General features: G+C 44.1%; 2 protein-coding genes across 2 annotated transcripts in view; both read right to left on the bottom strand.

Moving 5' to 3' along the window:
* The window catches only part of LOC309363229 (uncharacterized protein), a gene marked incomplete at its 5' end in the record, with an annotated part of 97,125 nt that extends 88,349 nt beyond the window's left edge, over positions 1-8,776 (bottom strand). The window contains one exon of the mRNA XM_081899335.1: positions 8,628-8,776. Coding sequence (XP_081755461.1) covers positions 8,628-8,776 — 149 coding nt within the window. The remainder of the gene's footprint in view (positions 1-8,627) is intronic.
* LOC309364594 (uncharacterized protein) overlaps positions 1-19,740 on the bottom strand; it is a 60,736-nt gene extending 40,996 nt beyond the window's left edge. The window contains exon 1 of the mRNA XM_081902235.1: positions 19,536-19,740. The gene's annotated coding sequence lies outside the window, so the exon portion shown is untranslated. The remainder of the gene's footprint in view (positions 1-19,535) is intronic.
* Positions 19,741-26,633: the final 6,893 nt, after the last annotated feature.

Raw genomic sequence — 26,633 nt, 5'->3', positions numbered from 1 at the left:
CATCATTTTCATTATATTCTCTTTTAATGCTATACATGCAGTAAATTTCATATTTTCATTCCATAATTTAATCCAATCATCCATTTGTATATTATATCCGAAATCTTTGGCCCATTTTATCATAACCGATTTAACTTCCTCATCTTTTGTGTACCATTCTAGCAGGATTTTATACATTTTAGATAATATCTTAAGATCATTGTTTAATATCTCCTTTTGAAATTTTGACTCTTTCTCCGCATATCCATATTCCTTAAAATCTTTCTTAAACATTTCATTTATTTGTAAATAATGCAACCAGTCATGTACATGTTCTTTTACCTCTTCATAAGGTTTCATTTTCCATCTCCCCCCTTCTTTTACAATTAACTCTCCGTATGTAATCCAATTTTTTCTCATGTTGACTTTTTTAACGCTCATAACCTCTAGTGGGGACAACCAGTGTGGAGTTTTTGGCTCGAGTAGGTTTTTACACCTATCCCACACTTCTTTCAACGATCTTCGGAAAATGTGGTTCTCAAAACCTATATAACCTTTCTTCTTTCCAGACCATATATATGCGTGCCACCCAAATCTGTTGTCAAATCCTTCTAAGTCTAGCAACTCTGTGTTATCTAATTTTATCCATTCCTTCAACCAGCAGAGACATGCTGCTTCATAATATAATTTCAGGTCTGGCAGGGCGAAGCCTCCTCTTTCTTTCGCGTCTGTTAGTAATTTAAATTGAATTCTAGGCTTCTTACCCTGCCAAATATACCTTGAAATTGATCTTTGCCATTCCTTGAAAATAGCCGTCCCTCTGATTACTGGAATTGTTTGAAACAAAAACAATAATTTTGGCAGAACGCTCATCTTTATTGTTGAAATCCTTCCCCACATCGATAGTTTCATTCGTCCCCACACCTCCAGATCTTTCTTTATTCCATTCCACACTGGTATATAATTATTCTGATATAAGTCAATGTTCTTTGGGGTTAACCATATACCAAGATATTTCACCTTCTTCACTATTTCTATTCCTATTTGCTGTTGCATTATCTCAATCGTTCCTTGATCCATGTTCTTAGCAATTATTTTAGTCTTTCTCTTATTTAGTTTAAAACCTGCTACTTGACCGAATCTCTCCACCTCTTCCAAAATGTTTTTAGTGCTCTCTAGAGGTTCTTCCACCATTAAAACCAGATCATCAGCAAAGGCTTTAACCTTGTATTCATTCCGGCCCAGTTCTACCCCTTTTATTTCTTTATTTTCTCTTATAGTATTTAGAAAGACTTCTAGGACCATGATGAATAACAGTGGCGAAAGTGGACATCCCTGCCGCGTACCTTTGCTTATCCCTATTTCTTCCGTAATCACATTGTTTACTATTAACTTAGCTCTTTGTTCAGTATAGATTGCTTTTATTCCATTGAAAAATTCCTTCCCCACCTCCATAAATTCAAGATTTCTCAGCATAAAGTCCCATGATATATTGTCAAAGGCCTTTTCTGCGTCCACAAATATTAACATTGCTTGTTTCTCATTCCTGGCAGTCAAATACTCCAAAATGTTAATTATATTCCTTATATTGTCTTTCATCTGTCTGCCAGGCAGGAAACCTGCTTGATCTTTATGAATAACTTCCTGTAGTATTGTTTTAATTCTCCTCGCCAAAATACTCGCAAAGATTTTATAGTCTGTATTTAGCAATGATATTGGCCTGTAGTTCTTAACTTGCGTCAAATCCGAATCTTGTTTTGGAATAAAAGTAATAAACGCTTCCTTCCATGTTTCTGTTGGTTTCTGCTTCCCTCACTGAGCAGTGGAAGAGCTTGTCACAAGACAATGTTTACATTCCACAGTCTGTACTGTTGGGTTTTCTCACGGGAAGGGAGACTGGATGTGACGTATACACTGGTTTCCTGTTTTTTCACTGTTCTTTGCAGTTCAGTGTAATTCTCTCCGTGCTTTAGAGGAGAGATGACGCTTTCTCTGCTCCGGCAGAGGGAAAATGTTTTTCTGTAACTTAGCAGCTTTGAAGTGTAAATAAAGTAATATAGAGCATGTTGGCACGTACTCTTCATCATTCCGCTGTGCACTGGACACTGCTTATCCCCAACATTTGGTTCCGGGCCCAGAAAAACGCAGTGTTTTGAGAATGGACTCCAGAAGTCGGGCTCCTGGCAAAGGAACAAAGGAGCAAAGGATCGGAATGCAGAGGGACGGATCGCATGGTATCTGCTCTGCGCGTCAAGATGAATGATGAGGTATGTGCTACAGCTCCGGGCTGCCTGCCAGCTTCTAATTAATGGCTTTATGGCTGGACTTTGAACTTTTATAGCCGGTTTTGCCGTGGCTCACAGGCAAAAGGCTAAAAGAGTAAGATTTCCTATGCTGGGGGAAATCGAAAGTAACTTTTTAAAAGTGCTCTTGGAGCAAAGCAGCTGCAGAAATGTGACGCAGCAAAATAAAGGCAGCATAGAGAAAGCACTTGAGAACTTTCACTTTTGAACTTGCCTTTGGAATGCGGTATGAAGCAGCTGCAGATAAGCAAAGCAGTTAAGCAGAGCGGCACAGGCTCACAAGCAGAGGCTGTTTTGACTTTGCTTTTGGATTGTAGCAGCTGTACACAGAAGCAGCTTGATTTAAAGCAGCAGAGATGACGCAGAAGGCTAGTGCCAGAGTCATAATGGCTAGCTGCACAAGGCTGGATGAGGCAAGTGGGGAATTTGATACCACTGATCAGCCAAATGCTCAACTCACAGTAGCCTGTGATACTGCCATGATTCAGAATGAAGCAAATCGCCGGGGTGCTAGCTGCATCAACAAGGGGGAGACTTCACAGTCGTCATCCCATAGTGCAGTGGAACCACCAGATGGCGCCAAAGCTTTGAAGGCAGTGAAATGCTACTCGTGTGGATGTCTAGGCCATATGAAGAGGGAATGCAAATATCCCAGGGCCAAGACAGAGCAGCTCAGTGGAAGCTCATCGCGTGGAAAAGGCCAGAGCAAAGGCAAAGGTCCGGTGTCCAGGACAACGCAGCACAAGGCAATGGTCTCACGCTTCACTCCAAAGGTTGCAGAGGTCCAGAAGACGTCTAGATCTTTCTTCGTTATTGATTCGGCTGCAACGCACCACATGTGCAACGATAAGAGACTGTTTGTGTCTTTTACACCGCAGGAAGGTGCGATTCACCAGGCGGATGACCACACTATTCCCAGTAAAGGCTACGGAACTGTTGTTCTTCACAGTTTGGACTTATCGATACAGAATGTGCTTTACGTGCCGGATGCGAAACATAATCTGCTTAGCGTTGGACAGCTGAATGAGCGGAACATTGATGTGTCCTTCAAGAACAAGAAGTGCATCATCACAAAGAAAAATGATTATGTATTGCATGCTGAATATGTTGATCGTTTGTTTGTTTTGTATTATGATGATGTTGTGCAGGATGACACTTGTTGCATTGCAGGTTCTAACAAAAGTTTGCATGCAGAATGTATTCATGATTTTCATCGAAAATTTGGTCATTTGCATTTTGAGGCAGTATCTAAAATGCCTGCCTTGGTTGAAGGTATGACTATTAAACCCTGCAGGTACCACATGAAGTGCAAGGCATGCGCAGCAAACAAGGTGAAAATGGCTGCGAAAGGTAAGGTGTCTAGTAGGCAAGCTACAGAACCATACCAGGTTGTTCATGCTGATTTGGTTGGACCACTAGCGCCCTCTTTGGGTGGAAATAGGTACTTCATGGTTCTCCTTGATGCATTTTCTAGATATATTTTTGTGTATAATCTCAAGCAGAAATCAGAGGCTTTTCCTAGGTTCAAGGAATTCTGTGCTTGGTTGGAAAATGTGCATGGTAAGAAGATAAAGACCTTTTGCAGTGACCGCGGGGGAGAATTCACTTCTCAGCAGTTTGAAGCTTTTCTGGCTGAGAAAGGAATTCAACACGATTTGTCTAGTCCTCGCTCGCCATGGCAGAATGGACTTGCGGAACGGGCAAATCAGACATTGCTTCAAGGGTTAAAAACCTTGCTGCATGATGCAAATCTTCCAGAGAGTTATTGGGCCGAAGCTCTCTCATGTTTCACTTACAGTTATAATCGCAGGTTATCTTCAGCGATTGGTTGTACCCCCTATGAGAAGATGTTTGGCAAGAAGCCATACATCAAACACATGAAAATATTTGGTTCTGACATGTGGGTTCGTTCACCACAAAACTCCAAGTTAGACAAGCGTGGTTTGCATGGTATCTTTCTAGGTTATCAGAAAGGATCTTACAGAATAATGATGACTGACTCTAAGGAAATTAATCTCACAAGAAGTGTTGAGTACAATGCAAAGTGGGGGGAGAATGTGGGTATTTTCCAATGTTATCCTGATGACGGTGATGAGACTGAGGATAGTCAAAAGCAATCACAACAACCCACACCCACTGATGAAGGTTCTGAGTCTGAATCTGAAACTGAATCGGGTGATTCAGAGGATTTCAAGAGTGCGAAAGCCTCTATGCGACCCTCTGAAAGCTCTGATCAAGAATTGGAGGAACCATTGTTCACAATAGGTCGCTTTTCTCCTAAGAAGGAAGAAGAGAGTGTTGAAGACCTAAGGCTAATTCGTAGGTCACAGAGAGCCACAAAAGGCAGACCTCCAAAGAGATTTGCTGATGAGTTTGCTACGATAGCAGTAACAGCTGTTAAAAGCACCAAGAAGGTTTTTGAACCTTCAAGTTTCCAAGAAATCCAGGGTTTGGATTCAAAGGAAGCTGAGCCATGGTTAAATGCCATGAAGGCTGAGCTTGATTCCTTGGAAAGGAACAAAACATGGGACCTAGTTCCAGTAGTTCCAGGAATGAAATTGCTTGGAAGCAAATGGGTCTTCAAAGCGAAGACAGATCAAAATGGCAAGATAGTCAGACACAAAGCCAGATTGGTAGCCAGAGGTTTTGCACAGGGAGCAGGTGAAGACTATCACGAGACCTACTCACCCACAGTGAGGTATGAAAGCATTAGGCTTATGCTCAAGCTAGCTGCAGAGGAAAATCTACACATTAGTCACCATGATATTAATACAGCTTTTCTGTACGGATCTCTAGATGAATCACTTTATATGCTTCCACCTGATGGCGTACAGGTAAAACAGGGATTTGTTTGTGCTCTGAAAAAGTCCCTTTATGGTCTCAAACAAAGTGCACGGTGTTGGCACACAAAACTCACTGAAGTACTGTTTTCTCTAGGTTTTCAGCGAGGGAAATCTGATCCATGTGTATTTGTCAAAGAGGAGGGGCAAAAGAAACTGTATTGTTTGTTTTATGTTGATGATCTTTTATTCTTTTGGAAGGATGTCACAATGTACAATAACGCCCTAGCTCAACTGAAAGAGCACTTTGACATGAAAGATCTTGGTGAGGTAAACAACTACCTATCTCTGGAAATAGAGAGAGATCAAGATGGTAACATTCTAGTACACCAGTCACAGAAAATTGCTGATGTGTTAAAGCAAACTAAACCTGATGGATGCCAACCCTGTAGACACACCGATGACAACAGGTTATCAGGTAGATGACACTGAAGAAGCATTTTCTGACACTACACTGTACAGAAGTGTGCTAGGCAAGCTAAACTTCATTGCCAGATGTTCAAGACCAGACATTGCTGTTAGCTGTAATTTGCTAAGCAGACAAGTCAACAATCCTACTGTTAAGGATTGGAAAGCTCTGAAACGCATAGCGCGGTATTTAAAAGGCACTATGCATTACAGACTGAGATTTAACAATCAGAAGTCTGGTGGTCCTGAGATTTTTGCAGATGCAAGTTTTGGAAGTAACACTACAGACAGGAAAAGTACGTCTGGAGTTTGCTATAAGTACAATCAGGGTCTATTTGATTGGTCATGCAAGAAGCAAACAACAGTTAGCTTAAGTACTTGTGAAGCTGAACTGAATGCACTGTCTTATTCACTTAAGGATTGTGAATGGTTGTTACAATTGTGCAAAGATATGAAAATTCCTGTCAAATGTCCAATCCAGGTTTACCAGGACAACAAAGCGTGTTTGGCTTTGCTGAATTCTGAAGGTTGTAAGCAAAGCATGAAGCACTTGCAATTGAAGGTGCAACATGCTAGGGAACGTATCCAGAAGGGACTCGTAACGGTGTCCTATATGCCAGGTAATGAAATTCCTGCTGATGTATTGTCCAAGATTGTATCAAGGGATCAACACTGTACCTATGTGCAGAAGTTGGGTTTGTACTGATATTGTACGAACACGCTGCCCAGTGATGTTCACAGAAAGGGGGAGGATGTTGGTTTCTGCTTCCCTCACTGAGCAGCGGAAGAGCTTGTCACAAGACAATGTTTACATTCCACAGTCTGTACTGTTGGGTTTTCTCACGGGAAGGGAGACTGGATGTGACGTATACACTGGTTTCCTGTTTTTTCACTGTTCTTTGCAGTTCAGTGTAATTCTCTCCGTGCTTTAGAGGAGAGATGACGCTTTCTCTGCTCCGGCAGAGGGAAAATGTTTTTCTGTAACTTACCAGCTTTGAAGTGTAAATAAAGTAATATAGAGCATGTTGGCACGTACTCTTCATCATTCCGCTGTGCACTGGACACTGCTTATCCCCAACAGTTTCAGGGATTTCTTTCTTCTTAAGAATATTGTCCATAACTTCTTTCTTCATATCCTTGTAACTCATATCCTTGTAACTCAAATTCTATTAGGCTATGGTCTGAGATTGTTCTCGGTTGGATTTCTTTTCTTTGTAATAACGTGCTGTAAATCCATCTGGCCCCGGGGCCTTCCCTCTTTTAAGTTCTTTTATAACTTCTTTTATTTCACTAATTTCTATTGGGGCATTCAGCCTTTCTTTTTTTTCTGTTGGGATCTTCTGCACCTTTTTTTCTTTCAGATATCTTTCTATCTTCCTCATGTTGTTCTTTTCTGTTCTTTTATATAGATGTCTGTAGAAATCCGTAAATCCTTTTCTGATGCCTTTTGGGTTGTCTATCTCTTGTCCCTCCACGACGATTTTATTAATAGCATTCTGTTCCTTCCTCTTTTTGATCTGCCATGCCAGCAATTTTCCTGATTTATTAGCCAATTCGAAATTCCTTTGTCTCAATTTCTTTATATTCCATTCCACTTCTCTGCTAATTATCATCGCAAATTGAGCTTGTAAGGCCTTTATATTCTGCTTGACTTTCACATTATTCGGCTTCTTAACTAATTTCTGCTCATTGTCCATTAATTGTCTTAAAATTTCTTTCTTCCCTTTTTCTCTATTTTTATTCTTGATCGCATTTTGTTGAATAAAAAATCCTCTCATAACCGCTTTGCTGGCGTCCCAAACTGTACTCATTTTAGTACCTTTATTGGAGTTATTTACAAAATAGTCTATCAAATTCTTCTGTGCTTTTTCCACAATTTTTTTATCATCCAGGAGGTAGTCATTCATTCTCCATCTAAAAGTTCTTTCTTCATATCCTTGTAACTCAAATTCTATTAGGCTATGGTCTGAGATTGTTCTCGGTTGGATTTCTATTTGTCTGATTCTCGGGGTTAATTCATTTGAGACCCATGTTTGGTCTATTCTCGACATTGATTGGTTCGGGTCCGAATAAAATGTAAATTGTTTTTCGAGTGGGTGTCTCAATCTCCAGATATCAATCAGATTGCAGTTTTTTACCATTGTAAAAAATGTCTTTGGTAGTTTTCCTTCCTTACTGAGCCCAGCCGCTCTTAGTCTGTCCATCTCCATTGACACCACACCGTTAAAGTCCCCCATTATGATAATCTTTTGGTCTACATAATCGAACAGTTTTTCCTCCAGATTCTTCCTGGTGGGTAGATCTTGTGTCGTAAATGGTCACATTTAAGACCTGTGGAATCAGTTATCTGTCACATGAGAAACAAGGCCTGATTCCCGCCCCCACCCCTTAATCCTCTCTAGCTATTTGCTGATCCATCAACCCAGATGGAACTAAAAATATTCCTAGTTCCCCGAATTCTTGTCAAAACTATCCCAAGGTGGTGTCAACCATAAATTTTCTCTACTATTTTGAACACGTCAGATGAATTGATTCAATTCAATATTCATAAGCATGGAAATGAAAATGCTTCCCTAAGTTTCCTTGGTTGTCCACTTCCAATCTCAGCTCTTGGCAGACTGTTTCTGAACTGGGAGGCCTTGGCTGGTTCCTGTCACCTGACAGCTGGAGGTTTCCAGAGAGAGAGTGCAGAGTGCTGAGGAACCAGATGCTGAGACTTCAGCTAGAGTTCAACACAGGTGCTTGCTATATGCAATTTGGAGACAAAGAATCCTTTATTTTCAGTCAGATTCAGAACTATTTCCTGTCTTCTTACCTATGAATTACATTTCTGTTCCACACTCCCCTCATCAAGCCCACCACAAGATATATTGCTTTCACGCACACAGCAACCCTGCAAGGGAGGTTTTGCATAAAGATGGTGACCAGCTTTAAGTCGCCCAAACGGCTTCACGACTGAGGAGGGATTTGAAATGTCCCCGGCATTTGTGGACCTAGATCCTTGGACTCCAGCTCCCATGAGCCCCAGCCAGCGTGGCCAACGGCTAAAGAAGATGTGAGTTGCAATATCACATCATCTGGAGGGGCCACAGGTTACCCAACAGGTCTGTTTTCAGCGCCTTGACCTCCAGGCGCAGCTGCCCTTGGAACTCCCTTGTACTGGATGTGCTTCGTCCTGTGGTGCCTCTGCAGGTTGGCCTTCTTCAGGACGGAGAGGGCCTCACCACAAATGAGGCACACGGGCATGCCTTTCAGCTCCACAAAGAAATAGTCGTGTGTCCATCTTTTTTGAAAATGCGGCACTCCAAATCTATCTTCCTCTTCTTGTGGACACATTGATTGTGTCCAGAAACAGACGATTAGGCAGACGGAGCTGTTCTAATATGGGAGTCCTATGCTGCTTATAGCCAGCCCTGGTCAGCAAAGTGTGTGCAGCTCTTTGAGCCATTAAAGTTTCTGAGCTCTTTTTAAAGGCAGCCCCATGCAGAGTGTGTTAAAGTAACTCCTACGCAATGTGGCACCAGACTGCTTTCTTTTTTTGTAATTATCTGTTTGTTTTAAATTCTATAGCTTAAATTCTCTTGATGCTTGTTTTTTTGAGAAGGGTCTCTTACGGTCACAAAGCAATGATTTTCAGTGCAGCTCCATAACACTGATTGTGCCGTCACACTGCCCCTTTTTGTAGGAGGATTTGGATCCAGAAAAGGAGCAGACAGGGAAAGGTTAAGCAGAATCCCACCCCCCCCGCGCCACCCGTAGGTGTGCTCAGTCTTCACCTGCTTCATGACTCCACCTTGCATGAGAAGGCAGGATGGAGCTTCAGGAAACAGGAAGTGGTCCTTCAACCAGCCAGGACATCTCACCATCACAGACAGATCCAGTCTCCTGCTGTGGAGTCAAGAGTGGCCCTCGGATGGCAGAGAGAGGAGGGGAAGGGGCCAGGGACAGAAGGAATGGCAGGGCTTCAGATGCTCCCTTGGACCCCTCCCCTGACACCAAGGGGAGCTCCTCTTCTGGGGCTGAAAGCATTGGGGTGGTTTGATTTTATCAGTATTGCAAGGAAGCATAGAAGGAAACGTAAAAAACACCTATACGGTTTATTAAAGTATCTGTGATTTTCCCCATGTGAGTTCATTGATGTCTTCTAAGTGCTCCATATTCCACATTCAATACATTTTCATGGTTTCTCCCCTGTATGAGTTCGTTGGTGTATTCTAAGTTTCCCACTTTCACTGAAACTCTTTCCACATTCAAAACATTTAAATGGTTTCTCCCCTGTATGAGTTCGTTGGTGTATTCTAAGGCTCCCACTTGTACTGAAGCTCTTTCCACATTCCATACATTTAAATGGTTTCTCCCCTGTGTGAGTTCGTTGGTGTCTTCTAAGTGATCCCCTATCACTGAAGCTCTTTCCACATTCAATACATTTATATGGTTTTTCCCCTGTGTGAGTTCGTTGGTGCATTCTAAGTGATCCCCTATCACTGAAGCTCTTTCCACATTCCATACATTGAAATGGTTTCTGCCTCGTGTGACTTTGTTGGTGTCTTCTAAGTTTCCCACTTGTACTGAAGCTCTTTCCACATTCAATACATTTAAATGGTTTCTCCCCTGTGTGAGTTCGTTGGTGTATTCTAAGTGATCCACTATCACTGAAGCTCTTTCCACATTCAATACATTTAAATGGTTTTTCCCCTGTGTGAGTTCGTTGGTGTATTCTAAATGATCCACTATCACTGAAGCTCTTTCCACACTCAAAACATTCAAATGGTTTCTCCCCTGTGTGAGTTCGTTGGTGTATTCTAAGTGCTGCGCTTTTGCTGAAACTCTTTCCACATTCAACACATTTAAATGGTTTCTCCCCTGTATGAGTTCGTTGGTGTATTCAAAGTGTATCATTTCGACTGAAGCTCTTTCCACATTCCATACATTTAAATGGTTTCTCCCCTGTGTGAGTTCGTTGGTGTATTCTAAGTGCTCCACTATCACTGAAGCTCATTCCACATTCCATACATTGAAATGGTTTCTCCCTCGTGTGACTTTGTTGGTGTCTTCTAAGTTTCCCACTTGTACTGAAGCTCTTTCCACATTCAATACATTTAAATGGTTTCTCCCCTGTGTGAGTTCGTTGGTGTATTTTAAGTGCTCCACTACCACTGAAGCTCTTTCCACACTCAAAACATTGAAATGGTTTTTCCCCTGTGTGAGTTCGTTGGTGTATTCTAAGTGCTTCATTTTGACTGTAGCTCTTTCCACACTCAAAACATTCAAATGGTTTCTCCCCTGTGTGAATTCTTTGGTGTATTCTAAGATTTCCACTATCACTGAAGCTCTTACCACACTCCACACATTTAAATGGTTTCTCCCCTGTGTGAGTTCGTTGGTGTATTCTAAGTGATCCCCTATCACTGAAGCGCTTTCCACATTCCATACATTGAAATGGTTTCTCCCTCGTGTGACTTTGTTGGTGTCTTCTAAGTTTCCCACTTGTACTGAAGCTCTTTCCGCATTCAATACATTTAAATGGTTTCTCCCCTGTGTGAGTTCGTTGGTGTATTCTAAGTGCTGCACTTTGGCTGAAACTCTTTCCACATTCAACACATTTAAATGGTTTCTCCCCTGTGTGAGTTCGTTGGTGTATTCTAAGTGCTGCACTTTGGCTGAAACTCTTTCCACATTCAACACATTTAAATGGTTTCTCCCCTGTATGAGTTCGTTGGTGTATTCTAAGTGTATCATTTCGACTGAAGCTCTTTCCACATTCAATACATTCAAATGGTTTCTCCCCTGTGTGAGTTCGTTGGTGTATTCTAAGTGCTCCGCTTATGCTAAAACTCTTTCCACATGCCGTACATTCAAATAGTTTCTCTCCTTTGCGACTTTTTTGTTGTATCCTCAATTTCTTTGTTTTCCCGCATAAATTTGTTATTCTAAAGCAGCAATGCGGCAGCAAGCAAAGGCTATAGCAGCCAAGACTGCTGCTTGTGGCTGGAAAGCCAAACAGGAAGTTTGTGACTGTTGCCATGGGAACAAAGGGGCAGTCCATTCTGTACTGAGCACCGGATGTTAGCTAAGTGGGTTTGTCATATGACCTGTGCTGGAGGTACATGCGATGAGTTTATTCTAACTGCTGATGAGTGCAGACATGTTTTCTCTGTACTGAAGTAAAAGACAGGAATAAAAGATGTAAATAGATTTCTGTCTGCTTCTTTCCCCTCCCTGGGGACACCAAAGGGGAGAGAGGAGCAGTTGGTGTGTTTTCCTCACAGCCTGAGGAAAATCGCCGGAACGGACCTCGCGTATGTTTTATCCTGCCGGGAGTCGCCGGAGGGAGGTCTAAGGAATTCAGCCGGTGCCCGAACAGATAGGCACATACCTCAAGACGGGCAGAGAATTCCAACAGTGGTAGCAGACGCCGGTTGCTGTTTTCATCGACCTCTGCATCAAGAAGTGGCCTCCATGGAAGCCTGAGGTGAGAAGGCTGATTCTCTGCAGCCAGAAGCTGACCAGAAGAATCTGAAAGCCAAGCAACGGAGCCCAGGTATGAGATTTTCGGGCTTAAAAGAGTGAACGCAGACTGAGTTATTCTCTGCTTCACGGGGAGCAGTGGCTGGCAAAACAGCTCCAGTCAAAAGAGAAACCGCATTCCAAACATTCCTGTGGTTTCCTGTTCAAGGAAAAGGAATGCTGTTGCCTAGCAATGAAGGCCATGCCTCAGAGAGGAGAAGTGAAAGTTAAAATGGAATGTTTTGACTACACAGTCTGAAGAGCTCTTGGAAAATTCCAACGCAGCCAGCGTTGAGAGCTGCCAGGTGCACAGAGTGTAAACAAGCCAGCTATTGGATTTTAGAGGCTTGTGTTTGAGAGTCAGTGCAAGGACTCAAAATGGATGCCAAGAGGGGGGGAGGCCTGCCTACTCCAGACCTCCTGACCAGTGACAATTATGCATCCTGGTCTATTAAGATGAAGGCCCTGCTGCAGAATCAGAGACTGTTTGGGGTGATTGAGAACCCCATTCCAGCAGCACCAACGCGTGCTTGGGAGTCACAGGATGTGAAGGCCAGAACTGCCATAATTCTGTGCGTGTCAGATTCGCAGTTGATCCACATACAAGATTTAGTCCACGCGAAAGATGTTTGGGACACGCTGAGACGGACACATCAGAGAGATGCAGGTTCTTCAGCGTTGCTGTATTTTGAGAAGCTGACCAACCTGAGGCTTGCGCCTGATGGAGATGTTCAAGCGCACCTGACGGAAATGAAATTTCTGCGTCAACAGATGGTGGAACGCAATTTCCGTCTGCAGGAGGAAGTGTTTTGCTTCATGGTGATCAACAGCCTGAATCGGACTTACAAAACAGTTGCCAGTCAGCTGGGGTCCCTCCCAGCGAATGAATTAACTTCGGAGAGGGTCTTTGCCGTCGTGTTGAATGAACATGACAGACTTGCCGCCCTGGAAGTCAAGGACAAGGGGAGCAAAGAACGGAGTTCTAACGCCCCTACTGCTGTTGCTACTGGAGAAAATGCTGTAGCTTTGAACGTTGTCCGATGCTACAATTGTGACCAGATTGGGCATCTTCAGCGGTACTGCAAGAAGCCACGTAAGAACAGAGGAGCTAAGGCGAGCTCCACAAAGTCTGAGGCGTCAGACAAAGGTCACACCAAGCCAAAGGCAAAGACTGCAAAGGCTTTGATGTCGCTAAAAGCCACACCAGAGGTGGGAAACTTCTTTATCCTAGACACCGGATGCACGCAGCATATGTGTCGACACAGAGGACTATTTTCTACGTTTAAGAAGCAAAGCTTCGCGGTGCAACTAGCCAACGGTCAAAAGCTGGAAGCGACCGGAATTGGGACTGTGTATCTTAAAAGTCTGAACTTGACTATAAGCAATGTTTATTTGGTTCCAGAGTTGAAGTTTAATCTGCTCAGCGTTTCGCAGATTGCCAAGAAGGGACTAAAACTGTCCTATGATGATCAGAACTGCGAGATCTACAAAGATGGAGAGTTGTATCTTTCTGCCAAAGAGAAAGATGGACTGTATTTGTTGACTTTTGATCAAAGTGATTACATGGAATGTAATTCTTGTGATTCTAACATGATCTCTTTTGCAGGTGTAGCTGAGAAAAACACCAAGGAGGTCACCTCGAGGGTCGACAAGGCATTTCAGCGGGTGTATGCTGATGTGATTGGTCCTCTAGCGCCTTCTAGAGGCAATGCAAAGTATTACCTAATATGTGTTGATTCTTTCACAGGTTTTGTCTGGATTTATCTTTTGGAGAGACCGAAAGAAGCCTTAGAAAGGTTTAAAGAGTTTTGTGACAAGGTTAAAAACATGCATGATGCTGACATAGATTGTCTTTGCACAGATGAGAAGCCAATTTTTCTTTTACAGGAGTTCCAGAGGTTCCTGAAGAAGAAAGGGATTAGACACAAAACTGCTAGTTCCGAAGAAGCTTGGAACAAATGTGTCTGTAGTAGGGTGAACAAAGAATTGCAAAAGGGAATGCATGCGCAATTGCTAAGTTCACATTTGCCACATGAGTACTGGGCTGAGTCGCTAATGTCATATTGTTACACGTGGTTGAGAAAGCTTTCAAAAGAGTTGGGATGTTCTCCTTTTGAGAAACTGTTCCACAGAAAACCTTCTGTTGCCCATTTCAAGGTTTTTGGGTCTCATGTGAGAACAGAAGCTCCAGGTGGAGTAAAGAATGCCAGAGGCATTTTTGTGGGTTATGAAAAGGGTCTCTACAGAGTAATTTTGTCTGAATCTGGTCAGGTGATTCTCACAAAATTTCTAGAGAGTGCTCCTGAACAGGAGAGAGTGATTGTTCACACATTTCCCACGGGTGATGATGATTCTGATGATGATGATGATGACAGCGATAGCTCAGACAGCTCAGTTGTCACAGTCATTGAGAGGAAATCTCACAAAATGTCTAGATCCTCAGAAGAGGAGGATGAACCACTGATTAAGCTTAGTACTGGTTCTCCAGAGAGTTCAAAGGCTGAACCAGAAAGCAAAGAAGAGCAGCACCTCTTACGTAGGTCTGAGAGAGCAACGAAGGGTGTACCACCCAAGAGGTATTCACAAGAGTTTGCTAACTTAGCTGTTGCTGTTGTAAACGACCAAGGTCAAATTGAAGCTGTGTCTGAGTCAGAGACAAAGGCACAACAGAGAGTTGCTAACCAAGGTAATGCAGAAGCACTCATTCCTTGGAAGTCACACAACCAGAGAGGTACATTGGTAAAACCAGTGGCGGGTAGTTCCAAGGGTGGAACTGAAACAACAGGGGAATGTTATAAGTATAACAACTGTTTGTTTTCTTCTCTGGATGACGCTTTGCTCACAGCACGCATTGATACTTTAGGGGGAGTATGTTATTCTAAAGCAGCAATGCGGCAGCAAGCAAAGGCTATAGCAGCCAAGACTGCTGCTTGTGGCTGGAAAGCCAAACAGGAAGTTTGTGACTGTTGCCATGGGAGCAAAGGGGCAGTCCATTCTGTACTGAGCACCGGATGTTAGCTCAGTGGGTTTGTCATATGACCTGTGCTGGAGGTACATGCGATGAGTTTATTCTAACTGCTGATGAGTGCAGACATGTTTTCTCTGTACTGAAGTAAAAGACAGGAATAAAAGATGTAAATAGATTTCTGTCTGCTTCTTTCCCCTCCCTGGGGACACCAAAGGGGAGAGAGGAGCAGTTGGTGTGTTTTCCTCACAGCCTGAGGAAAATCGCCGGAACGGACCTCGCGTATGTTTTATCCTGCCGGGAGTCGCCGGAGGGAGGTCTAAGGAATTCAGCCGGTGCCCGAACAGATAGGCACATACCTCAAGACGGGCAGAGAATTCCAACAAAATTCTCATGTGGCTTCATAGAATTCTGACTTTCATCTTTCTCACCTGTTTGGGAGTCTGGGAGGAAAGAGAATCCTGTTAGACTTTCAAGAAAGACAAAAAGGGAGCTGAACACATGTCAATCCCAATCTGCACCTTCTCTCGTTTTAACACCTTCATTCTCCACTATCCTCTCTAGGTTCCAAATTTTACGAAAGCTGATGAGACAGTGGCAAGAGCAAAACATGATCACTCTATTCAAACTTAATAAGGCAGCATCATTTTATAATACAGATCTATGCTGGAACTGGTTTATTAGACACATTTTTATTTCTCAAGTGAATGATCTCAGGCTCGAGTAACAGTGTCTCCTTTGTGAAATAAGTAAAACTTAAGTGCTACATTTAACTGTAAAAATATTGCAATATATTGGAACCTAAGAAGAGCCTGCTGGATCAGGCAAAGGCCCACCTAGTCCAGCATCCTCTTCTCACAGAGGCCAACCAGATGCCTGTGGGAAACCGGCAAGCAGGACTGGAGCACAAGAGTCTTCTCTGCCTTCCGGTGCTTTCCAGAAACTAGTATTAAGAAGCGTTATTTGTGAAGAGAATCAGAACTTACAGGGTTAAACAGTTCTGAGTGACGTCTCACATTCTGAGGCGTGGCTATGTACACAGAGGGGAGTGTTTCTCTGTGTGTTTTTTTCTTTCGCTTTTGCGGCGAGGCAGCAAGATGTGCGCTCTTTCGCCGGGCTGATTTATGATGTTTTTCTACACGATTAAAGACTGTTGGAGATAAGCAAGAAAGCTTGCGTGCAGCCTGATTTATTACAGACACATTCCAACAGTTTTCTACCGCTGCGACGACTCTGCTACAGGAAGCTGACGGAGAGCTATCCATGGGAGTCCAGTGGGGCGCAGCGAAGCATGCCGGACTCCATCCAAAAGCCACAGGTTATGGAGGTCAGCCAAGCGTTTGAAACTGTTGCCAAGTCGTGCAGGTGTGTGTGAAAGCCAGCTGAGGGGAAGCTGAAGTCAGCTGGAGTCCTGCCAAACGTTTGAGGCAGTGAAGCTCACTGGGAGGATCGGATCTCCGAGGACTGGGTGCCGGAGGAGCTGCTGCTGTTACGTGAGTACGCTCAGCCCCGGGGGAGAAGATGGCAGACAGCCATGAATCGTACGCCGTCCCGTTCGAAAAACTGAACAGAAAGAATTGGGAGGAGTGGAGTAGGAAGCTGAAGGCATGGCTGGTAGCCAAGGGTCTGTGGGAGGCGGTCCAAGGGCCTCCACAGCAAGCGGCGGCTGGTGCCTCAGCAGCAGATATTGCAACTGCCCATGCTTCGCAGAGAAAAAATCACAAAGCCCTGGGAGCTATCGTGCTCATTTTGGAGGGTTCGCAGCTACCTTTGGTAGAGGGGCTGGAGACTGCTCATGAGGCCTACCAGGCACTAGAAAGAGTGCACCACAGGACCACAGCTAGGGCAAAGATCCACACTACCAGACGTTTGTTTGAGATGAAGCTGCATCCAGGTGACAGCATCAGACAGCATGTAACTGAGATGCTCTCTGTTTTCAACCAGTTGAGGCTGTTGCAAGTTAACTTTTCTGAGGAACTGAAAGTTTATATTTTGTTCAGCTCTTTGGACAAAAGTTATGACAATTTGTGTCTAACTTTGGAATCGATGAATCCCGCAGATCTTACGTTGGCGTAATTGACAGGACGCTTGAGTGACGAACAGGAACGCCGTATCAGAGAGGGCCGAGCTGGCACAGGGAGCCCATCTGGTTGCAGAGGGGGGGGCAGGCCAGCGGAAGGCACAGTTCAGGCTTTTCCCACTCGTCAATGTTTTGTCTGTGGTTCAGTTAACCATCTGTGTAGATCCTGTCCGCAGAGAGCCAGAGAGGCCGGGCAGGATGTCTCCAAGGTCGTTTCCCATGGCAGCCAGTCCAGGAGAGGAGACCAGCGTGGAAAAGCGAAGGGAGGACGTGACTCAGGGAGTGAAGACGGTCCTTATCACCTAACTGCCTCCATGGCAACACTTAAGGACAACTCCAGAGAGGACAGAATGATGCGCTGGGTCATTGACTCTGGAGCCAGCCATCACCTGATAACAGCGACACCTGGTGTCGAAATGTGGAACTGCAGAGCTGTTTCAGCTGGGAAACAGTTGTATTTGCTGATGGGTCACAGAGGCCTTTGTCTAACGTGGCAAATGTTTTTGTTTCTTTCTTGCAGGCAGAGCTGGAGGTCTACGTTGTGCCTGAGATGAAACACTGTCTTTTATCTGTATCTTGTCTCTTACAGGAGGGGTACAAGGTTTGCTTTGAAAATGATGTCTGTTCTATTTCCAGGGGTGGGAGACAACTCGTCAGTGTTGCATGTCAGGACAATCTCTTTGTTCTGGAGACACCTCTGGAGGATGAGGGGGACGCTGAGGGAGCACAGGCGAAGTGTGCAAACGTTCCCACTCATGATTCATGTGCTCACTTGTGGCACAAAAGAATGTCACATGGCTCTTGGGAAGATATCCAAAAGTTGCACCAGTACACAGTAGGGTGCAGGATAAAAACATGTGACCGATCCCTGGATTGTAGGGCATGCAGAAAGGCAAAGGTAAAAGGGTGCAGTTATCCCAGAAAGGAGAGGGTAACCACAAAACCTTTTGAGCTTGTGCACACAGACCTTTTTGGGCCCAAGATCCTTGATGGTCCCAACTTGGCCGGCAGGAGGTTTATTTCCTTTGCACTCCAGTCTCTCCCTTTGAATGGGTCTCCTGGGTCTCTGCTCTTCCATTTTTATGCCACCCTGCTGGAAAAGAAATTAACACAAAGTAAAATAAAACCCAAGAATAAAAACAAAAGCACATTTTTTAACCATTTGCCAGTTTTTGAAATATATTATTACTCTTTCTATTTCTAATGTTCAGGATGTGAATGACACTCATTATGTCACCCAAATGACTCCACCCAGGGACGAGGGGAAGTTATCCAAAGACTGGGGAAAACATCAAGGTTTATGGAAGTACAAATAATATTTGGGGGTGGGGGAACCAAGGCAGTGGAAGGAAATCCAAAAACAACCCAGTGAGAGGACTGAGAATGTTCGGTGGACAGGGAATGCTGATCCTGGCTGCAACTTCTAGCATGTTGGAAAGGCAGCAACAGATCTTTGTATATGATTAAGGCTGTGACAGACCCACCTAACACTTAAAGCACATGGCTTCACCCAAGAAATCCTGCGAGCTGCAGTTTGTTAGGGGTGTTGAGAACTGTAGCAATAAACTACAGGTCCCGTGGTTCTCTGGGCGAAGCCACGTGCTTTAAATGTATGGGATCTGCACAGCCCAAGAAACTGACAAAAGGAATATTGACCAACAAAATCAAAGAAATCACTCCAAAATATTTTAAATTTGATGGTCACAAACTCTCTTTACTGAAGATATTCTAACTTGCAGTCCATTGGCTGCATATGGCTTGCCAAGCCTCAGGGTGTGTCCTGCTAATCCTTGCCGTTTCCATCTCCTGATCTGATCATAGGATGAAGATCTCTGTCTGTCCTGAAGAGAAAGGGCCCTTAGAGAGATCTTTAAAACCGAAGGCCATTTCTACAAAATGGAAGACTTCCGAAGGCAGCCTTTTACAAGGAAATTTTTGATGTTTTTTATTTTGTTGGAAGCTACCCAGATGGGCAGAGGCAACCCAGTCAGATAGGCAGGATGCAAGTAATAATAATCGGTGGTTTGCATCCCTGCGATGGGGTGAGCTCCTGTTGCTCGGTCCCTGCTCCTGCCAACCTAGCAGTACGATAGCACGTCAAAGTGCAAGTAGATAAATAGGTACCGCTTTGGCAGGAAGGTAAACGGCATTTCCGTGCGCTGCTCTGGTTCGCAAGAAGCGGTTTAGTCATGCTGGCCACATGTCCCGGAAGGTGTACGCCGGCGCCCTCTGCCAGTAAAGCGAGAGGAGTGCCGCAACCCCAGAGTCGGTCACGACTGGACCTAATGGTCAGGGGTCCCTTTACCTTTTTAAGTCTGTCCTGCTAGGCATGCTGATCACAGACTCTGTCCAAACAACCCCTTCAAACGCAATAGGGCTTCCTATTTATACTGCTATCAGTGGGAACAGTCAAACCATGAAGCCACTGATCAACCAGAGTTTCCTGTTTTGACCAAACACAGTTTGAAGTTAGCTTAATATCCTAGCTTCTTCCAAAGCTGGCAGCCGTAGTTTCTTGGTTTGGGCAAAATGGAAAGTTTGTTAGTTATGGCTCATAAGAGAGTGCCTGGTTTCATCACAGTTCACCCTCAGGGCCGGCCCAATCATGAGGTAAGCTGGGACAATTAGGTCAGGAGGCAGATGCAGGGAGATATGGGACCAGCAGTTGGAGATAAGCAGTGTCCAGTGCACAGCGGAATGATGAGAAGTATGAGCCAACATGCTCTATACTACTTTATTTACAGTTCAAAGCTGGTAAGTTACAGAAAAACATTTTCCCTCTGCCGGAGCAGAGAAAGCGTCATCTCTCCTCTAAAGCACGGAGAGAATCACAAACTGAAACTGCAAAGAACAGTGAAAAACAGGAAACCAGTGTACGTCACATCCAGTCTGCTTTCCCGTGAGAAAACCCAACAGTACATCCTGTGGAATGTAAACATTGTCTTGTGACAAGCCCTTCGCTGCACAGAGAAGAAAGCAGAAACCAACATCCTCCCCCTTTCTGTGAACATCTCTGGGCAGCGTGTTCGTACAATATCAGTACAAACCCAACTTCTGCACATAGGTACAGTGTTGATCCCTTGATACAATCTTGGACAATACATCAGCAGGAATTTCATTACCTGGCATATAGGACACCGTTACGAGTCCCTTCTGAATACGTTCCCTAGCATGTTGCACCTTCAATTGCAAGTGCTTCGTGCTTTGCTTACAACCTTCAGAATTCAGCAAAGCCAAACATGCTTTGTTGTCCTGGTAAACCTGGATTGGACATTTGACAGGAATTTTCATGTCTTTGCACAATTGTAACAACCATTCACAATCTTTAAGTGAATAAGACAGTGCATTCAGTTCAGCTTCACAAGTACTTAAGCTAACTGTTGTTTGCTTCTTGCATGACCAATCAAATAGACCCTGATTGTACTTATAGCAAACTCCAGACGTACTTTTCCTGTCTGTAGTGTCACTCCCAAAACTTGCATCTGCAAATATCTCAAGACCACCAGACTTCTGATTGTTAAATCTCAGTCTGTAATGCATAGTGCCTTTCAAATACCGCGCTATGCGTTTCAGAGCTTTCCAATCCTTAACAGTAGGATTGTTGACTTGTCTGCTTAGCAAATTACAGCTAACAGCAATGTCTGGTCTTGAACATCTGGCAATGAAGTTTAGCTTGCCTAGCACACTTCTGTACAGTGTAGTGTCAGAAAATGCTTCTTCAGTGTCATCTACCTGATAACCTGTTGTCATCGGTGTGTCTACAGGGTTAGCATCCATCAGGTTTAGTTTGCTTAACACATCAGCAATTTTCCGTGACTGGTGTACTAGAATGTTACCATCTTGATCTCTCTCTATTTCCAGAGATAGGTAGTTGTTTACCTCACCAAGATCTTTCATGTCAAAGTGCTCTTTCAGTTGAGCTAGGGCGTTATTGTACATTGTGACATCTTTCCAAAAGAATAAAAGATCATCAACATAAAACAAACAATACAGTTTCTTTTGCCCCTCCTCTTTGACAAATACACATGGATCAGATTTCCCTTGCTTAAAATCTAGAGAAAACAATACTTCAGTGAGTTTTGTGTGCCAACACCGTGCACTTTGTTTGAGACCATAAAGGGACTTTTTCAGAGCACAAACAAATCCCTGTTTTACCTGTACGCCATCAGGTGGAAGCATATAAAGTGATTCACCTAGAGATCCGTACAGAAAAGCTGTATTCACATCATGGTGACTAATGTGTAGATTTTCCTCTGCAGCTAGCTTGAGCATAAGCCTAATGCTCTCATACCTCACTGTAGGTGAGTAGGTCTCGTGATAGTCTTCACCTGGTACCTGTGCAAATCCTCTGGCTACCAATCTGGCTTTGTGTCTGACTATCTTGCCATTTTGATCAGTCTTCGCTTTGAAGACCCATTTGCTTCCAAGCAATTTCATTCCTGGAACTACTGGAACTAGTTCCCATGTTTTGTTTCTTTCCAAGGAATCAAGCTCAGCCTTCATGGCATTTAACCATGGCTCAGCTTCCTTTGAATCCAAATCCTGGATTTCTTGGAAACTTGAAGGTTCAAAAACCTTCTTGGAGCTTTTAACAGCTGTTACTGCTATCTTGGCAAACTCATCAGCAAATCTCTTTGGAGGTCTGCCTTTTGTGGCTCTCTGTGACCTACGAATTAGCCTTAAGTCTTCAACACTCTCCTCTTCCTTCTTAGGAGAAAAGCGACCTATTGTGAACAATGGTTCCTCCAATTCTTGATCAGAGCTTTCAGAGGGTCGCATAGAGGCTTTTGCACTCTTGAAATCCTCTGAATCATCTGATTCAGTGTCAGACTCAGAATCAGAACCTTCATCAGTGGGTGTGGGTTGTTGCGGTTGCTTTTGACTATCCTCAGTCTCATCACTGTCATCAGGATAACATTGGAAAATTCCCACATTCTCCCCCCACTTGGCATTGTACTCAACACTTCTTGTGAGCTTAATTTCCTTAGAGTCACTCATCATTATTCTGTAAGACCCTTTCTGATAACCTAGAAAGATACCATGCAAACCACGCTTGTCTAACTTGGAGTTTTGTGGTGAGTGAACCCACATGTCAGAACCAAAAATTTTCATGTGTTTGATGTATGGCTTCTTGCCAAACATCTTCTCATAGGGGGTACAACCAATCGCTGAAGATAACCTGCGATTATAACTGTAAGTGAAACATGAGAGAGCTTCGGCCCAATAACTCTCTGGAAGATTTGCATCATGCAGCAAGGTTTTTAACCCTTGAAGCAATGTCTGATTTGCCCGTTCCGCAAGTCCATTCTGCCATGGCGAGCGAGGACTAGACAAATCGTGTTGAATTCCTTTCTCAGCCAGAAAAGCTTCAAACTGTTGAGAAGTGAATTTCCCCCCCCGGTCTGTGAAAAGAGTCTTTATCTTCTTACCATGCACATTTCCCAACCAAGCACAGAATTCCTTGAACCTAGGAAAAGCCTCTGATTTCTGCTTGAGATTGTACACAAAAATATACCTGGAAAATGCATCAAGGAGAACCATGAAGTACCTATTTCCACCCAAAGAGGGCGCTAGTGGTCCAACCAAATCAGCATGAATAATTTGGTATGGTTCTGTAGCTTGCCTACTTGACACCTTACCTTTCGCAGCCATTTTCACCTTGTTTGCTGCGCATGCCTTGCACTTCATGTGGTACCTGCAGGGTTTAATAGTCATACCTTCAACCAAGGCAGGCATTTTAGATACTGCCTCAAAATGCAAATGTCCAAATTTTCGATGAAAATCGTGAATACATTCTGCATGCAAACTTTTGTTAGAACCTGCAATGCAACAAGTGTCATCCTGCACAACATCATCATAATACAAAAGAAACAAACGATCAACAAATTCAGCATACAATTGATAATCATTTTTCTTGGTGATGATGCATCTATTGTTTTTAAAGGAAACGTCAATCTTCTTCTCAATCAGCTGTCCAACGCTGAGCAGATTATGTTTCGCATCCGGCACATCCTGTATCGATAAGTCCAAACTGTGAAGAACAACAGTTCCGTAGCCTTTACTGGGGATAGTGTGGTCATCCGCCTGGTGAATCGCACCTTCCTGCGGTGTAAAAGACACGAACAGTCGCTTATCGTTGCACATGTGATGCGTTGCAGCCGAATCAACAACGAAGAAAGATCTAGACGTCTTCTGGACCTCTGCAACCTCTGCAACCTCTGCAACCTTTGGAGCGAAGCGTGAGACCATTGCCTTGTGCTGCGTTGTCCTGGACACCGGACCTTTGCCTTTGCTCTGGCCTTTTCCACGCGATGAGCTTCCGCTGCGCTGCTCTGTCTTGGCCCTGGGATATTTGCATTCCCTCTTCATATGGCCTAGACGTCCACACGAGTAGCATTTCACTGCCTTCAAAGCTTTGGCGCCATCTGGTGGTTCCACTGCACTATGGGATGACATCTGTGAAGTCCCCCCATTTCCCATGCAGCTATCACCCCGCCGATCTGCTTCATTCTGAATCATGGCAGTATTACAGGCTACTGTGAGTTGAGCATTTGGCTGATCAGTGGTATCAAATTCCCCACTTGCTTCATCCAGCCTTCTGCAGCTAGCCATCACTGCTGCTTTAAATCAAGCTGCTTTAATCCAAAGGCAATTTCAAAACAGCCTCTGCCTTGCCTGTGCTGCTCTTCTGTTTATTTGCTTTGCTTATTTGCAGCTGCTTCAAACTGCATTCCAAAAGCAAATTCAAAGTTACTTACACTTTCCCAGCCATCCAAGCCACTACGCTTGTGCCGTGGAAAACGGCTTTAAAAGTTCAAAGTCCAGCCTTAAAGCCATTAATTAGAAGCTGGCAGGCTGCCCGGAGCAGTAGCACATACCTTCATCAATCATCTTGACGCGCAGAGCAGATACCGTGCGTTCCGTCTCTCTGCCGCTGTTCCGATGCTCCATTGTTCCTCTGCCAGGAGCCCGACTTCTGGAGTCCATCCTCAAAACACTGTGTTTTCTGGGCCCGGAACCAAATGTTGGAGATAAGCAGTGTCCAGTGCACAGCGGAATGATGAGAAGTATGAGCCAACATGCTCTATACTACTTTATTTACAGTTCAAAGCTGGTAAGTTACAGAAAAACATTTTCCCTCTGCCGGAGCAGAGAAAGCGTCATCTCTCCTCTAAAGCACGGAGAGAATCACAAACTGAAACTGCAAAGAACAGTGAAAAACAGGAAACCAGTGTACGTCACATCCAGTCTGCTTTCCCGTGAGAAAACCCAACAGTACATCCTGTGGAATGTAAACATTGTCTTGTGACAAGCCCTTCGCTGCACAGAGAAGAAAGCAGAAACCAACAGTTCCCAGCTCCCCTGTTTGCTAGCCTTGCTGCCAGTGCAGGACCATAGCTGGTAAATTTGTGCAGCTACCCATTTAGAAAAGTTGGTCTAGCAAGCCTTTTTAAAGTGGATTAGAGAGAAAGTGCAGGGAGGAGGAATATTCACCACCATAGCTAAACAGAACCTCCATGTCGAGAGGCAGTGGACCTGTGACCTCCAGGTGCTGGAAACCCAGGTGAGAGGAGGGCACTTACCTTTCCCAGAAGCCCCTCAGTGTCTGGGAGCAGGGTCTGGTCTGTCCCCCCTGCTCTCCCACTGGGCCACCGACTGGCATCCGCAGCTCCCCTGAAGGAGAGGACACCATCCCCGGAGTGGGGAGGACAGGGAGCCTGTGGGGTTTCCCACCCTGAACGAGGGGGGTGCATCGTCTTCAGAAAATCCTGCCTCTGGGCATCCCAGTGCTGCTGCGACTGCTCCTCCTCTTGCTCCTGCTTAATCTGACATAAATCTGCCGGAGGCAGAAGATCCCTGATGGTCCCAACTTGGCCCGCAGGAGGTTTCTTTCCTTTGCACTCCAGTCTCTCCCTCTCCCTGGGTCCCTGCTCTTCAATTTTTATGTCACCCTCCTGGGAAAGAAATAAACGCAAAGTAAAATAAAACTCAAGAATAAAAACAAAAGCACATTTATTTACCATTTGCCAGTTTTTGAAATATATTATTACTCTTTCTATTTCTGATGTTCAGGCTGTGAATAACAATCATTATGTCACCCAAATGACTCCACCCAGGGAGGAGGGGAAGTAATCCAAAGACTGGGGAAAACATCAAGGTTTATGGAAGTACAAATAATATTTGGGGGTGGGGGAACCCAGTGAGAGGACTGAGCATGTTCAGTGGACAGGGAATGCTGATCCTGGCTGCAACTTCTAGCATGTTGGAAAGGCAGCAACAGATCTTTGTATATGGATAAGGCTGCAACAGACTCAGCTAACATTGAAAGTACATGGCTTCACCCAAGAAATCTTGCGAGCTGCAGTTTGTTAGGGGTGTTGAGAACTTCAGCAATAAACTACAGGTCCTGTGGTTCTCTGGGCGAAGCCACGTCCTTTAAATGTATGGGATCTGCACAGCCTAAGAAACTAACAAAAGGAATATTGAGCAACAAAATCTGAGAACTCACTCCAAAATATTTTAAATTTGATGGTCACAAACTCTCTTGACTGAAGACATTCTAACTTGCGGTCCACTGGCTGCATATGGCTTGCCAAGCCTCAGGGTGTGTCCTGCTAGTCCCTGCCGTTTCCATCTCCTGATCTGATCATAGGATGAAGATCTCTGTCTGTCCTGGAGAGAAAGATGCCTAAGGGGCCCTTTGAGAGATCTTTTCAACTCCAATTTCACCACAAAGCAGCACAGTGCTGAAATGGGGTAAAAGCCCTGCTCTGGAAATAAATGATGCCTCTGGCTGCTCTTTAAAGAGGATTTCTAAAGAACAATCTGAAGGGTCTTTTTTCCACAGATCTCCTTGCTAATTCAGCAGAGTCTTCTTGTGCTCTTATTTTTCCCCTCCCCAGCACTGGGGTTGGAAGGTCTAAACATGCTGATTGTGTTTGCAAGACTTGTATGTATGCTAGATGGCATGTCTGGTGAGTGTGTGCATGTGGCTTTATGGTCTGCACCTCTTTTCTGTGTGCGCATGCATGTGCATACATTGGCCACAAAGCTCACTGGAATGTGGCCTCCAGAATCAATGCAGCTTTAAGCCCATAAATCTTCCGTTCCTCCTGCTCTATCGGAAAGAACAATCAAATCTGAGACTATCAGGAGAGAACTGGATCTACAGAGTTAATGTTCTCAACATCCTATGGACACAAATTGCAATGAGATTTTTCTCTAATTACTAATTAGATTTTTTTCTTAAAAATATGAAGCAGTATAGAAATGAAAGGAGTAATAATCTGAACATGAAGAGCTAATTTCAATTTCGCCTTCCTCAGTCTTTAACAATACTGTCTTCAATGTTTTTATTATCGTTAATTCATTTCCATATGCCACACTTCTTAAGAATCCTCCTTTCCTCTGCATTCTCAAAACTGTCACCCATTCAACCCTCAGCCTTCATCTGAAAACTCAGCTGTATTACTGAGGAAGGTGGAAATAAAACAATAATGAGACAGGTTTAAGCTTGTCTCACTTATTCACACGCAGACACAAGAGGTCAC

This window comes from Podarcis melisellensis (assembly GCF_964234715.1).
Source record: "Podarcis melisellensis genome assembly, chromosome: 2".
NCBI classification, from domain to species: domain Eukaryota; kingdom Metazoa; phylum Chordata; class Lepidosauria; order Squamata; family Lacertidae; genus Podarcis; species Podarcis melisellensis.
This window is presented reverse-complemented; position numbering and strand designations above follow the sequence as displayed.